Source organism: Cyphomyrmex costatus, unplaced genomic scaffold, assembly GCF_001594065.2.
Source record: "Cyphomyrmex costatus isolate MS0001 unplaced genomic scaffold, Ccosl1.0 scaffold75, whole genome shotgun sequence".
NCBI classification, from domain to species: domain Eukaryota; kingdom Metazoa; phylum Arthropoda; class Insecta; order Hymenoptera; family Formicidae; genus Cyphomyrmex; species Cyphomyrmex costatus.
Window position 1 is genome coordinate 121,740 of NW_017280322.1, and position 14,462 is coordinate 136,201.

The following is a 14,462-nucleotide window of genomic DNA, read 5'->3' on the forward strand; positions in this document are numbered from 1 at the left end:
GAGAGAGAGAGAGAGAGAGCAAATAAATAAATTAATAAATGAATAGACAATACAATACATTAACTCAATATTAAAGTATAAATTTATAAAGTAATAATTTTAGGAATCATGTGTATTTATTTTTAGAAGATTTAAATTCTACATTAATTAGATTTCGCTCGTTTTTTGTAATGCAAAGTATAAAGAAAAAACGGTCTAAATCGAGCGGTATAAATAAGATTTTTTTATAAAATAAATTTCTAGTTTACAATGTTAATATAACAATGTTAAAAATAAAAAATATAATATATATAAAAAAATATAAAATAATACAAAATTAATATCGAATGTTTCGGAACTCACGGGACCTTCAGCGATTCTTATAGATGTTACAATGTGTCATAGAAATGAAAGCATAATAATCTTATGGTCTAAGCGACGTGGTGTGGTACAGTTTGTTCGAAGAAATTGATTCTCCTGTTCTTGTGTGAATGTGGATATTGTATCTAAAGTAAGAAATTTATTGTCGTCAATATAAAAGTAGTCAAGAGGTAAGACAAAGATGAGTCATTTAAATGTAAATTGTCAATTATTGTCTATTATTGTCAATTTTTGTATTACGTCAATTAATTATTTATTTGGTGATTAAAATTGAACTTTTTACTTATAATAAAATGTATGAAAATAGGAGCATCTTTACGTATTCGTTTGATTCTGTTAAGCAGAAGTGTTACAATGGTGACAGATGGACTTTTAGGGCATCGGAACGATATTTATTTAACAAATACTAGAATCTTTTTACGACCGTACACAATTGATAAACATTAAACAATAATAAACAAGAAGAAGGAAGCCAATAACGGTCAAAGCTGGATCACAGTGCTTATTATAATTGTGTGAATTTTATATACTGCGTATGTAGTCCCCCCAAAAATCGTGACGCTGATAGTTTTTCAGCATTGACGCATACATACTTACTACCGCAGTAATATCATTTAGTTAAATTGACAAACAATATTTATATTTATTTATTTGTTTGACACTTTTTCAATAGATAACTGTAAGAGTCTAGACCAGAGCTTAAATTTATTTGCATATTTCGGACCGATTTCGTTGTCGACGCCTACTTTTGTTTGCCAAGTTTGTCTTGAGTTGTCTTTTTGATACCAAAAAGACAACTCAAGACACGTATAAATAAACATAAGATAATATAAAGCAGAGTTCCTCCAGATTCTCTATCATCTCTGACCATAAATTAAATCATGATTGGGAAGGAGCCTTAATTCTAGATATTGAAAAGAATTATCTCAGAGATGTTATACATTAAAAAACAAAACAAAGGCATCTACTCACAAAAAGACCCGAATAGTCTAGACTCTTACAGTTATCTATTGAAAAAGTGTCAAACAAATAAATAAATATCGTTCCAATGCCCTAAGAGTCCATCTGTCACCATTTTGTAACACTTCTGCTTAACAGAATCAAACGAATATACGTAAAGATGTTCCTATTTTCATACATTTTATTGTAAGTAAAAAATTCAATTTTAATCACCAAATAAATAATTAATTAACGTAATACAAAAATTGGCAATTTACATTTAAATGACTCATCTTTGTCTTACCTCTTGACTACTTTTATTATATTATATTGACGACAATAAATTTCTCACTTTAGACACGATATCCACATTCACACAAAAACAGGAGAATCAATTTCTTCGAACAAATTGTACCACACTATGTCGCTTAGACCATAAGATTATGCTTTTATTTCTATGACATATTGTAACATCTATAAGAATTGCTGAAGAAGGTCCCGTGAGTTCCGAAACGTTCGATATTAATTTTATATTATTTTATATTTTTTATTTTGTGTTGTATTAACATTGTGTAAACCAGAAATTTATTTTATAAAAAAATCTTATTACCGCTCGATTTAGACGATTTCTTTATACTCGTTTTTTTCTTTATAGTTTGTATATTATATTATATTTTTTCAAAAATTTATGAAGAACATTGAAATCTTTAAAAAAAAATGTATTAAAAAAAGAAAAAAATATATCAAATACATAAAAAGGTATAAAATATTATTTTCTTCTTAATTAAAAACGAATATGAATTAAATGCCATTATTTTATTACGCACGACACATAAGAATTGAAAGTGAGTAAAGTGGTGAACTAGATTATAAAGGAAGAAAAAACTCTTGGAGTGGCTGGGTCGCATTAATTGCACTTTTGAGAATATATTATCTCAACGCAATATTTATGAGACTATCAAAATTTTATATATATGTACATATGTATATTCAATGAGAAATTGTAGGACATAAAAACATATTTACAAATAATAGACGTGAAATAAATTTATGTAGAGAAATAATATGTAATATAATATCGATAACATTTAGATATAGAAACATTATAGATAACGAAGTTGCAAAATTAGTATTGTACTACAATTATTAACATATCTTCCTTCTTTAATCATTGCTTTCATATACTATGTACTGCAGAGATATTGTATGTAATAACCTTTTTATTAATTCGTATTGCAAATAATTTCCGTACTATAGAAACATATTGATAGAATATTGGATTTAATACGACCGGGAATACAAAATTTTTTTTCTTCACTCGAGTTGATCACTTTAGTCACATTCAGCTTATGTTACGTATTTTGCACAATGAAATACACAGTTGGCTAATTACATTTATTTCATATCCATTTTTTATTAAGAAGTATGTAATACTCGATAGCTTTTTAAGCATTTAGTATATTTTTTTCTTTTTTAAAATGATTAATCATTTTTTTCCCTTGAGATACATAGCGTGCATAACTGTGCCTAAATTACTCTTATACCTGCATGTTTCCGGAGATTGTTTCCCGTTCACTTAATATTTCATGAAGTGGTCGCGTCCCCATGGTATTTCTTAAGGTCGTCTGAGCCAATAACCTCGTACTATGATGCGCATTCTCAACATTCGCAATTGAAATGGTCGCGTTATTAACACGGTAGTAAACTACTGCATCAACAGATACTGTAACGCTATCCTTCGTCAAAACCTAATATAAACAAATAAATGAATAATTATATACATATATATATATTGATGTTTTATATTTAGTATACATGGTATATATTTTATATTTAGTATACATAGTATATATGGTATTAAATTGAAACAAAAATTCGTAGCGCTACAAAGATAAAAATTCAAGAAGCTGTAACTTCAAATTAAAAATGAACAAAATTTAAAGGACCCCGCTTTAATCTTATGGAAATTGGTTTTCTGATCGAATTGGCTAAATTTTGGGTACGTTGTAGTTTTTATTTTTCTGAACAAATATTTCCATGGAACCAACCTCCTCTCATGACTAATTTTTACGCTTCTGAATGGTTCGTTCTTAAAAAACGTGGTAAAAAGTTTCCTTTTATGATATTATATATTATTATTTATAATAGGCGCGAGCGTAAGTGCATGCGTGCGTGCGTGCGTGCGTGCGTGCGTGCGTGTGTGTGTGTGTGTATCCATGTTTCATCCATTTAAAACGACGATCTCAACAAAATCTTTTAAGCATCTAATAAGTGCATTTTGGAGAAAAATTTGCGCAATCGGCACCATCGAGACTGACGCGAGGCACTTTAGATACTTGCATCATATCAAAGCGTGTTTCTCATTACTCGGTTTTCGTATTTAATTTAATTAATTAGTCAAAGCTATTTAAAATAAATTAATTTGTTTTGAAAGTTAAAAAACATCTGTAAATTATTTAAAAGTAATAAAAATTTTTTTAAAAACCTAATATTGTTTAACAAATATTAAAATGATTTAATAATTATCAAAATTATGTAAGCAATGTTACAATTACTTAAAAAATTGTATTTTTGTTCTAAAAGTAAAAAAATATTTTAATAACTTATAATTATTTTTAAAAAATGTAAAAAGTATTAAAGAATTCTGCAATTTGCTTTAAAAATCCAAAAATGTTCAAATCACAATCTTGAAATTATTTACAAAGTCTTATCATTGCTACAAAAATCTAAAAAGTGATTATAATAAATATAGTATGTTCGGAAAATAAAAATAAAATATCGAACGGCTCAAATAATAAATTAAATATAATTAATTTGCATGCAAGGACTCTTAACATAAAACTGACAATTATATAATATAAAGGACTAATAAGAGTCAAATAGCTAATTTGTCAAATTTCAAATAAAGAGGTGAACTACATTTTAATTATATATACTGATTGAATGAGTCGACAAATTTTACATTAAATAACGCGCGCATTACATGTTTCGGCTGTATGATTCAGCCCTCTTCGGAAACTTGTACAATCCTGCAATACAAAAATCTATCTTATTATATTTTAAACCGCAATATCCATATAAAATTAAAATTATCTTATTATATTTTAAACCGTAATATTCATATAAAAATTGATTGTGATGGACATTTTGGACTGGATAAAATTGTGTAGAAAGTTTGATCAACGATTGACCGACCAATTGATACTATGTTTTACCATGTTCAAATTGTCCATAACAAATACATCGTTAGTAGTCATCCTTCCGCAAATGTTATCGAAGTCAAAGATAGATGGTCACATAATTATAAAATGTCAAAAACTTAAAAGAAGATCGATTTTCACAACGAAATTAGACACGTCTAACTATTACGGTTGTCGGTTCAATATATCAATATTTAATGTAAAATTTGTCGACTCATTAAATCAGTATATAATTAAAATGTATATAATTATATATGTAGCTCACCTCTTTATTTGAAATTTGACAAATTAGTTATTTGATTCTTATTAGTCCTTTAAATTAAATATGTAATACAAAATAAGAAGGGCTACGAGTCGATGTTATTATTAAAAACGTTAATTATTAAATTAAAGGACAACTATATATGAAAATTTTAAATAAAATGAATAATAAATAAATAAAATAACAGACGTTTCGACACTTATTGTGTTATTTTCAATGTTAACAAAAGAAATTTTAACGGTCGAAAGATGAAATTACATATATTTCCTAAAGAATATACATTGATAAAAACATAATATTCAAGTAAAAAATTCAAGTAACGATTATTATAATAATTGCGTGCAATTACCTCTTGCGGGGGTACGTCATATGTACGCGTTCGCAAATCAACGCGGGCATAGTTATCCACGCACGGCAGAATGAAAAAGATTCCTATAAATGGGAACATATGTTTAGTTACTTCGATGCATAATGGACAACATAAGATGTTGAAGTACTCTCATGCGCGTTACATACTACTCATATATATTTAAAATAGTAGAATGCTGTAAAAGAGTATCATAATAAACATGAATCAAATTATTTAATTTTATAATCATCAATTTTAGTTCTATAGTAAATAAGAAAAATTTATAAGTTTTTCTTATAATATAAAGCATACATATTGAGAAATTTGTGTCAAATATAACACGTTTCATATGTCCCAAACGGGCCACACAAATTTTTGTGTTTATTTAACATAAAATGAATATGTTAGAAAATACAAATATTGTGTAAAAAAATTATCACAAAAATGGTAATGCTGACACAGTTTGTAAACAAACTATAGAAGTGTATTTTTTCAGTATAATTAACATTTACAATATGTTAAATTAACACGTATATTTCATATACGTAATCAGTAAGGAAATCGTAACATTGGATTCGCTACCGGCCTTAAGCCCATGGCACATACAAAACGTAAGGCCGGTCTAATTTTTGGGTCTAATGTAAGTCACATTTAAGGCCGATTGTTCCATCTTTTGGTAATGTTTACCTGTTAGGTAAGTAGCAAGATTGCCCAATCACGTGCGCGGATTGCCAGATTTACCCAACAGGTAAACTTTACCGAAAGATGGAACAATCGGCCTTAAATGTGACCTACATTAGACCCAAAAATATTATAGGTCTATATGGGGTAAACGCTCTATTTAAGACCTCTCTAAGATGGGGTATATAGTAAGTCAGGTGTAAACTAGGCCAATGGAAACGTACCCTAACACGTAGTAGCCTAGAATCCCCATAGCTTACCTTCCTACTTACAATTGGACTAATTATATGTATTTCTTTTTAAAACAAATGCAATGGTAATGGTAATCCCTTACCGGGACCTTTAGCACCGCCTGAGAGAAGACGTCCTAATCGAAATATGACAGCTCTTTCGTACTCCTGTACAACCTATAATATTAAACACACAAATACGTTCTTTATTGTAACTTGCAATTTTATTAAAATTTCGTAAGTTAAATACAATATAATAATAAATAATATTGTATATAACTATTTTAATAAATACAGTATTATATTAATGGAATACAGTTTTACTAATAAATATAAGGGTACAAATAGTCCATTTGATAAAATCATTCAATAAAAATCGTAAGATTATATCGTAAGAAAGATTGAAACGGGCTACCTATTTATACAAAATAAAAGGAAGTATCATGGCCAACAGGCTAGACTTCTCTCTCTCTCTCTCTCTCTCTCTCTCCCCCTCCCCCCCCCGCCTCTCTCTCTCTCTCTCTCTCGAAATTGCGCCAATAAATTAGGGTTTTTTCTAACCCCAAAAAATTGCCAAACATTCCTTAAAATTACACTATTCAATCTGGGACCTTTCTTTAACTCAACCACAATATAAGATATAAGTACATACAGTAGGTCGACTCTGTGTCGGCACTTTTGATCTGAAGAGAAATGGTCGGTCATGATGTTGAGTGTGCAGCGCGGACAATTTCAATACTAATCTATATATATATATATATATATATCACACACGAATATATGCTTCTTTTCTTCATATTTGATGCAATGCCCGCGAAAATGGCTCGACCGGTCTCCGAGCGCCTGCATCTACAGCGTCGTCACGTCGCAATAACGCGCGTCATGAGAGCCCTAGTCATCAAAAGGTGCAAAATGGCGAACAATCGAGATCGAAACGAGCTCATCCGTGGACACACATCTGTGTGGTGCGATGCACACTCAAAGGCGGTAAGACTTTCAAAAATATACAATGGAAAGCACTCGAACCAAAACGCGTCCGTAACGGTTGGGTGGTTCGTCGGAACTGACTTGTCGTCCTTGTCGTCCTTGTCGACCCGTGTCGACCTGTGTTCCACGAGACGAAAACAGACGAGAATCCCTATAAGCCGCCATATTATTGAGTGTGCATTTCCGTCATGCGCGAGGGACAATCATTTCGCGGATTTTAGCCTCAGTCAACCTACTGTATGTACTTATACTGTGACTCAACATCGGAAATGTTATACAGGTTTTTTTCTACGTATTTTAGTACTGGAGTAGTAATAAATAAAAAAATTCTCACAAATTCAAAACTTCAAACCTATAATATGAAACCCAAAGGTGGGGGAATTAAAACTTACATGAAAAAATAAGATTAAATAGACTTATATGACAACTATTTATATGTAGTTGTCGCAATTTCCTAAACGCTTACGTCATTAATTTCAAAGTATTAATATATTTTAGAATTAGTTATGATTATCGTCATAGCGCACCACTAATAAATTTTATTATTTATTCAATTAACTGATCGAATATAAAAAACTGTAACTATAGTTATTTTTGCAAAGTAACTTTCTCAACCTTGCATATAACAACTTCACGCAGATATCATATCTTGCTCGATATAATAATAAAAGCATAGCGAAAACGTGCATTTGCATGTACTGTGGATAAAAATAGCATTATGCATAAACTCCATGTAACTATAGTTACATTGGAATAACATTGCTCATTAAAACATCCGCTAGTAAAACTATCGGCGGCGAATAGCCAACACATTTATAACACGAAAGAGAATAATGTTCTAAAAATTTTTTTTTAAAGTTATTTTTCTCTAAACAGGTCTCTTACCTTGAAACAAACAAAGAGAGAAAACGGCATCGTTAATATTACAACAATCCAAGATAATATCACCAAGATATTCCCGCATGTTGTCGAATCTCCCTGGGCACTGTCATCCGCTGCAACATAATAATGTTATTCGATACTAAGACAATTAATGTATGCATGAAATAAAACATAAATATCTGTTTAAAAAATTTGTTTTCAAATCGTATTAAATTTATGTTTAATGTATTTTCGAAATGCCAAGAAGACAACTTTCAAAAGTACAGATGAATTAAAATTGTTGCGATGCAATACTATAATATTAGTTGCTTTCCATTTACTCCGATTCTCAGATAATTCTCACTTGTGCATGACGTCATAACTCAATTGAATGCGCGTTCCTTTTACATTCTGAGAAGTGAGATTCAACTGAGTTTTTCCCTGCAAACTACACAAGATCAAGACCGTGTGCTTTATTGAGTCTCGTAGACTCACTTTAAAAGAGAGATTATAAACCTGTGTTGTTATTTGTTAATTTTACCAAAGTAAGCAAGTAGTGACATCATTAATCTGAGTATTTCATACTCAGCTCACTTCAGATGACAGATACAGGTTCTTAGAGAAAAAAATCTGAAAATTTACTCACTTTAAATCGTCATAATTTAGTAAAAAAAAAATCATACATTGTTGGAAAATTTATGTTGAACATAATATATTTCAAATTAAATTAAATTAATATCCGCTCAAATAAATTTCCAAATTAAACTTAATATACCTCCCAGGTCAAGAATAAATTGAGCTTATACTAGTTGTTAGAAATATATATAAATTTATTATAATAATAATACCGGTATATACGGACAGTTTCGACTTCACAGAGTCCTCAACAGCCGCAACCGAATTCTTAAAAATTAATTTAGTATATTGCGAAGAATATCACAAGTTTCATATATTCCAAATATAACATATTTCATATATTCCAAACAGCGCACTCAAATTTTTATGATCATATATAAAATGAACATGTTAGAAAACAACACAGATATTATGTTAAAGAAATAATCACTCAAAAAAGTGATCTTGCCGTTATAGCGAAAATTATCTAGGTACGAAAATTAGCTAAAATAGATAAATATCTGCAGTATTGCAATATTGGATGTTTCGTACCTAATCATATAAATGACTGAGATAAAATTTAGATTTATACTGTAAATTTTATACATATATATATATTTTCTATCAGATACAAAAAACAGCGATAATTCTAGCTGGAGCAGCAAAATATTTTTTTGCATGATCACAAAAAAGGTAATGCTAACACAATTTAATAAACAAATTGTAGAAATATATTTTTTGTATAATTAACATTTATGAACAATAATAAACTAGAAGAAGAAAGCCATTTACGGTCGAAGCTGGATCACAGTGTTTATTATAATTGTGTGAATTTTATATACTGCGTATGTAGTCCCCCCATAAATCGCGACGCTGATAGTTTTTCAGCATACATACTTACTACCGCAGTAATATCACTTACAATTAGTTAAATTGACAAGCAATCTAACAATTTTTTATGCTTATAGCATCTTATTGGATCTTAATAATATGTTGGAAGACATATATTAAATTTTTTAACGATGTAATGATGAAGTAAAGATAAATCTAAATCTGTGAAAAATAAGATTGCGAAGAGTATCACGAGTTGGCGTTTCGTCCCGGTTTCCACTACTGGACTCATCAGTAAGGCATTGTAATGGAAACCTACCTTAGACGCCTGTTTAAGTTATTAAATCGAGATTCTATATATACAAATATACGCGTATCTCAGCACTTGCGAGAATTTTTGCGAACATCTATAGACCTCTGATGGCGGATTGATTGACGTAGTAATATTCTTCGCAATATTTATCTAAAGTGGGAGAATAACGTCCTTTTTCAGGCTGACGTGATTTAACAAATACTAGAATATTTTTAAGACCGTATAATTGATAAACAATAATAAACTATTTATGGGGGGACTACACACGCAGTATATAAAATTCACACAATTATAATAAGCACTGTGATCCAGCTTCGACCGTAAATGGCTTTCTTTTTCTAGTTTATTATTGTTTATTAATTGTACAGTCTTAAAAATATTCTAGTATTTGTTAACATTTATGATATATTGTAAATTAACATGTATTTCGTTCACTCATCCTGGAATTTACGTTTAAAAACATATTATTTTTAGATTACTCGTTTACTTACTCATAAATTGTGCCATTTTAATACTAAGAAATATTGACTATCAATTTAACACTGAATTTTTAAATAACATAATGACATTTTGTTAAATTAACATCCTAATATATTAAAAAATTCAACTCACAAACGATTAACAACAACGTGAGTACAGTTTCCAATGCAAATACAATGTTTTTTTATCGAGTATAGTATAATGATTAAAAAAGCATTTTAAAGAGAAATGATGTATTATATTTTACAATAAATTGAAGAAATTTTCAGAAAAAAATTTGATTCTCTCTTCACATGCGTCATCAAAGTTAAAATGTATTTTTTCATTTTTCAAGGTTCACTTTAAATTAGTGCCATATAGTGAAATTGTTGACAGTAAAAGAAATCATTGTATACTTGTGTTGTAAACAGTCCATTCACATTCTTGATAATAGTCTGTTAAAGTTTTTAATATATTCGAGTGTTAATTTAACACAATGTAATTATGTTATTTAAAAATTCTGTGTTAAATTGATATTCAACATTTCTTAGTGTTAAAATGGTACAATTTATAAGTAAATGAACAAATAATACATAAAAATAAAGTATTTTAGAACACAAATTCTAACAATAAGATGAATGAATAAAATATAAGTTATAATTTAACATACCATAGATATTAATTTTACTGAAAAGAATATATCATGATTTGTTAGAAACTATGTCAATGTTATCTTTTTCATATTTATTCTTTTATATAATATAATATTTGTGTAATCTTCTAACATATTCATCTTGTGTTAAATTAACCCAAAAATTTAAATAAATTGCTTGAGAAACATGGGAAACGTGTTATATTCGACATTTTTTTCAATGGTGCTGCAGTGAGATATGAGATTTGAAACTAGACATGTCAATATCGAACAAAAATATCGACTATATATATGAATATATTAAGATATTTTAAAACTATCTATATTCATTCCAAATGAATAGACACATTATATCGAATATATCGCACGAATAGATTCCGAAAAACAAAACGCCACTTTCTTTTAGCAGGCAGACGAGCGATTTTGTAGCGCCACAATCGCAAACGTCGACCGTTCATACGGAGCTATTTTCTGGCGCTACAGAAAAGCATCGCGAATTGTCACGAATACGTTCACATAGCTCCGTTACGGTATAAGTAAGTACAGTAGTTTCCCTCCGTGTCGGTACCTTTGATCTATGTGTCCTACAGTCAGCCATGTTGCTGATTGTGCGAGGCCTTTGTTTCACTGCACACATCGACACCACAGTGACACACAGTAACACAGTATCCATACGTGACATCGACGCCATGATGAAAGTAGTGCGATTCGCGCACCCATAAATTTTGGAGAGTGAAACTACTGTACTTACCTATACTATGGCTCCGTATGAATGGGTCGACGTTTGCGATTGTGGCGCTGCAAAATCGCTCGTCTGCCTGAGCCCTTAGAGCTTACGAACGAAAATATGTAATACTTGATATTTGATCATTTGATTGAGGAAACTAGGAAAAACTCCGTTTATTTACAGTCCCAACCTCTGTTCTCTACAAATTACAAATGATAAATGAAACTCCTTTCTTTATGTCACAATGTACCGATTACCGAATGCATCCAAAATTCCTGAAAGTATTCATAAAAATGGAGGGTGAATATGAATGCTAAAAAAATATCTAGTCAATATTTTATTCATAATTTTTTATTCGATATTTTTATATCGAGCAGCAAAAAATATCGAATATTCGATATTATCAAATAACGATAAACATCTCTATTTGAAACATTTGAAAGTTGTCGCTTCAGATTTCACAGCGCGTTTTCGAATATCACTCTACGACCGTTTATTTTTTTTTTTTTTTCAAAAATACATATCTTTGAATTTGCTCCCTTGTAGCTCTAATTTTAAATGATTCTCTCATTTTTCCGAGCACAGTAAAACGATTTTTTGGAGCAAATAAAACTCAGCACCACACGCGCGCGCGCGTACACACGCATAAAACGTATATAAAAAAAATTCAGTAATATTAACGTAAATTGATACGTTGAAATTGCAAATATTGAGAATATGTTTAAGCAACTTAATATTTTATTATGGTAATAAAAAAAATGTATATAAAAAGAACAAAATCAGTATCCTCATCTTATAAAAGTCTAATTTAACGTAATATAATTTATTTTATATTTTTATATTTTTATAATTTATTTTACTACAAAGTTAAGTGAATATTTTAAAATGACATGTTCCATTAGCTAGAAGCAATTCTGAAAATCACATTAAAAACATTAGCTAGAATTCAGAACGTGCTTTTATCGATCTAAAATTCTATAGTATATGTATTAACGTTAACTCGCATATGCTCAATACGCACTAGCATATAAGCGTGTTCTGAAAGTGGGCCATCGACTATAACGTATCTTATGTCTTAAGGTCAAAGCCATTCTATATTATGTTGTAAGTTCTTTAAAAGTAACTTCCTGTTATTTTAATGTTATTTCGATGAATTTTTATTTTTATCAAAAACTCGTGTAAATATAGAGCAGACTGAGGCAAAACGAGGTATAGCGAAATAAAACCGGTATACCTTATACCATTATTTCTTAGCTTGCTTGTTGCGATAGCTCAATATGGTGATTAATTGAATTATGTTTTATGTTCCGAAGAACATATAACCATAGACATAAGAAACCATAGACCGAGCGTAAGCCTGCGGGGTAATGATAAACGGGGTAAGGGGAAACAGCGGACGAATTCGGCTATTTCCGTAGATCGGCTCGAGTATGTTCGAGGTTACAGAAAAGAGTGTATGAATCTCAGCGATTTTCAATCCAATATCTATTATTATAAAATGCATTCTTTTATATATAGAAATAAATACAAGATTCATTCTTTATTACTTTAAGTTCAACAGGTTCAAAAATAATTTCAGTTTAAAGGTTAGATTTGAAACTTAATTTATTTAATTAATTATATATGTATAAGTAAATATTACTTAATATTACTTAATTTATTTTTTTTGTAAATAAATGTAAATATAATGCAAATGTGATGATATGTGATAAATGAGAATAAAAAAAATCTGTATTATTTTTGTAGAAACACGTTTTAATGAACAAATATTAAATCTCTCTTCCGTACAATTGATAAAGAATAAACAATGTTTTATTTTATTTCTGACAGACGCTTCTAACCTTTGTACTTTCAAATGACACATGCCGAATGTTTCCGAATCTAACCGAAGTTTACCCGACTTCGTCCGATATTTCCCCTGTCGGTTATCACATCCCCCCTTGTCTATAGTAGCAGCTTACGCTCGGTCTATGGTTTCTTATGTCTATGCATATAACAGATAATAGATGCCTATAGATGTTAATATGTATAGTTTCCCAGAAGTGATACGTTAATTTCGAAATTTTTTTTGATCATAACTTTTTAACAGACAGCGACCACCACCTAAAACCTGCGGGAGGTTACTCAGGGTCATGACCTTGACAACATATGTCAAGGTCAAGATCATCGGGGGTGGCTCCCCTTTTCTATATATTTACCACAGTTTCTTCTATAGTGATGTTGAACTGAATTTTAACGTTTGGGATCATTCGCGACTCGAGAGCAGTGATGCACGCATTTAATTCCAGATGCCACAGAAAATTCGCCTCCCCACTCAATTTTTGTTCCACCAACCGATCCCGCACTTCGCCGCCACTCGCAAAATCAACTTAGCACCACCGAGCCCGAATTGACAAAAGGGGAAAGATTTTCGTGGCGCTGGCGCCCGTGATCAAATAGAAGACTAAATATGCATCACTGTTCGCGACATCATTTTGTATTTGTGCCACGACGACGATGTTACGTAATTTATAATATGTTACGTAGTAAATAGTGGATATACATATAACCTTATTCTTATTGTCCTTGTATCAAATCTTAAGAGATCCAAGAGGTCGGTGTAACCGACAAAACACATATACTTTTCAGTCTAAAAAAATTTGGATTTAGTGCATCGTTGGTACCACTTAATTCAAAATTTTGAACAAAAAAAGCAGTGGTAAATCTAAAGATCAGGAACTTCCTCAATGACTTTGACATATGACCCTGAGTAACCTTCAACAGGTTTTAGCCGTAGCTCGCTATTCGTTAAAAAGTTATTGATAAAAAAGTTCAACTATATAACACAAAAATTTCCTGCTTTACAATATCAAGATAATAAATACTATAATTTTCTTTTAGCATTTCGTCTGAAGCAACTCTCACCCCCCTCCCCCAGCATTCTTTTTGAAATCATGAAAAATATATATCCTATTATATAATAATGTCCTAAGAATAAATTTTTCATTATAGCAGTC

General features: G+C 30.2%; 1 protein-coding gene across 2 annotated transcripts in view; it reads right to left on the bottom strand.

The window, feature by feature from the left end:
* LOC108780874 (band 7 protein AGAP004871) overlaps positions 1-14,462 on the bottom strand; it is a 31,068-nt gene that overhangs the window by 5,147 nt on the left and 11,459 nt on the right. For both annotated transcript variants that reach the window (XM_018548691.1, XM_018548692.1), the window contains 4 exons: positions 7,894-8,003; positions 6,126-6,198; positions 5,111-5,193; positions 2,844-3,047 (listed from right to left, as the gene is read on the bottom strand). In XM_018548691.1, the coding sequence (XP_018404193.1) occupies positions 2,844-3,047; positions 5,111-5,193; positions 6,126-6,198; positions 7,894-8,003 (470 nt within the window). The remainder of the gene's footprint in view (positions 1-2,843; positions 3,048-5,110; positions 5,194-6,125; positions 6,199-7,893; positions 8,004-14,462) is intronic.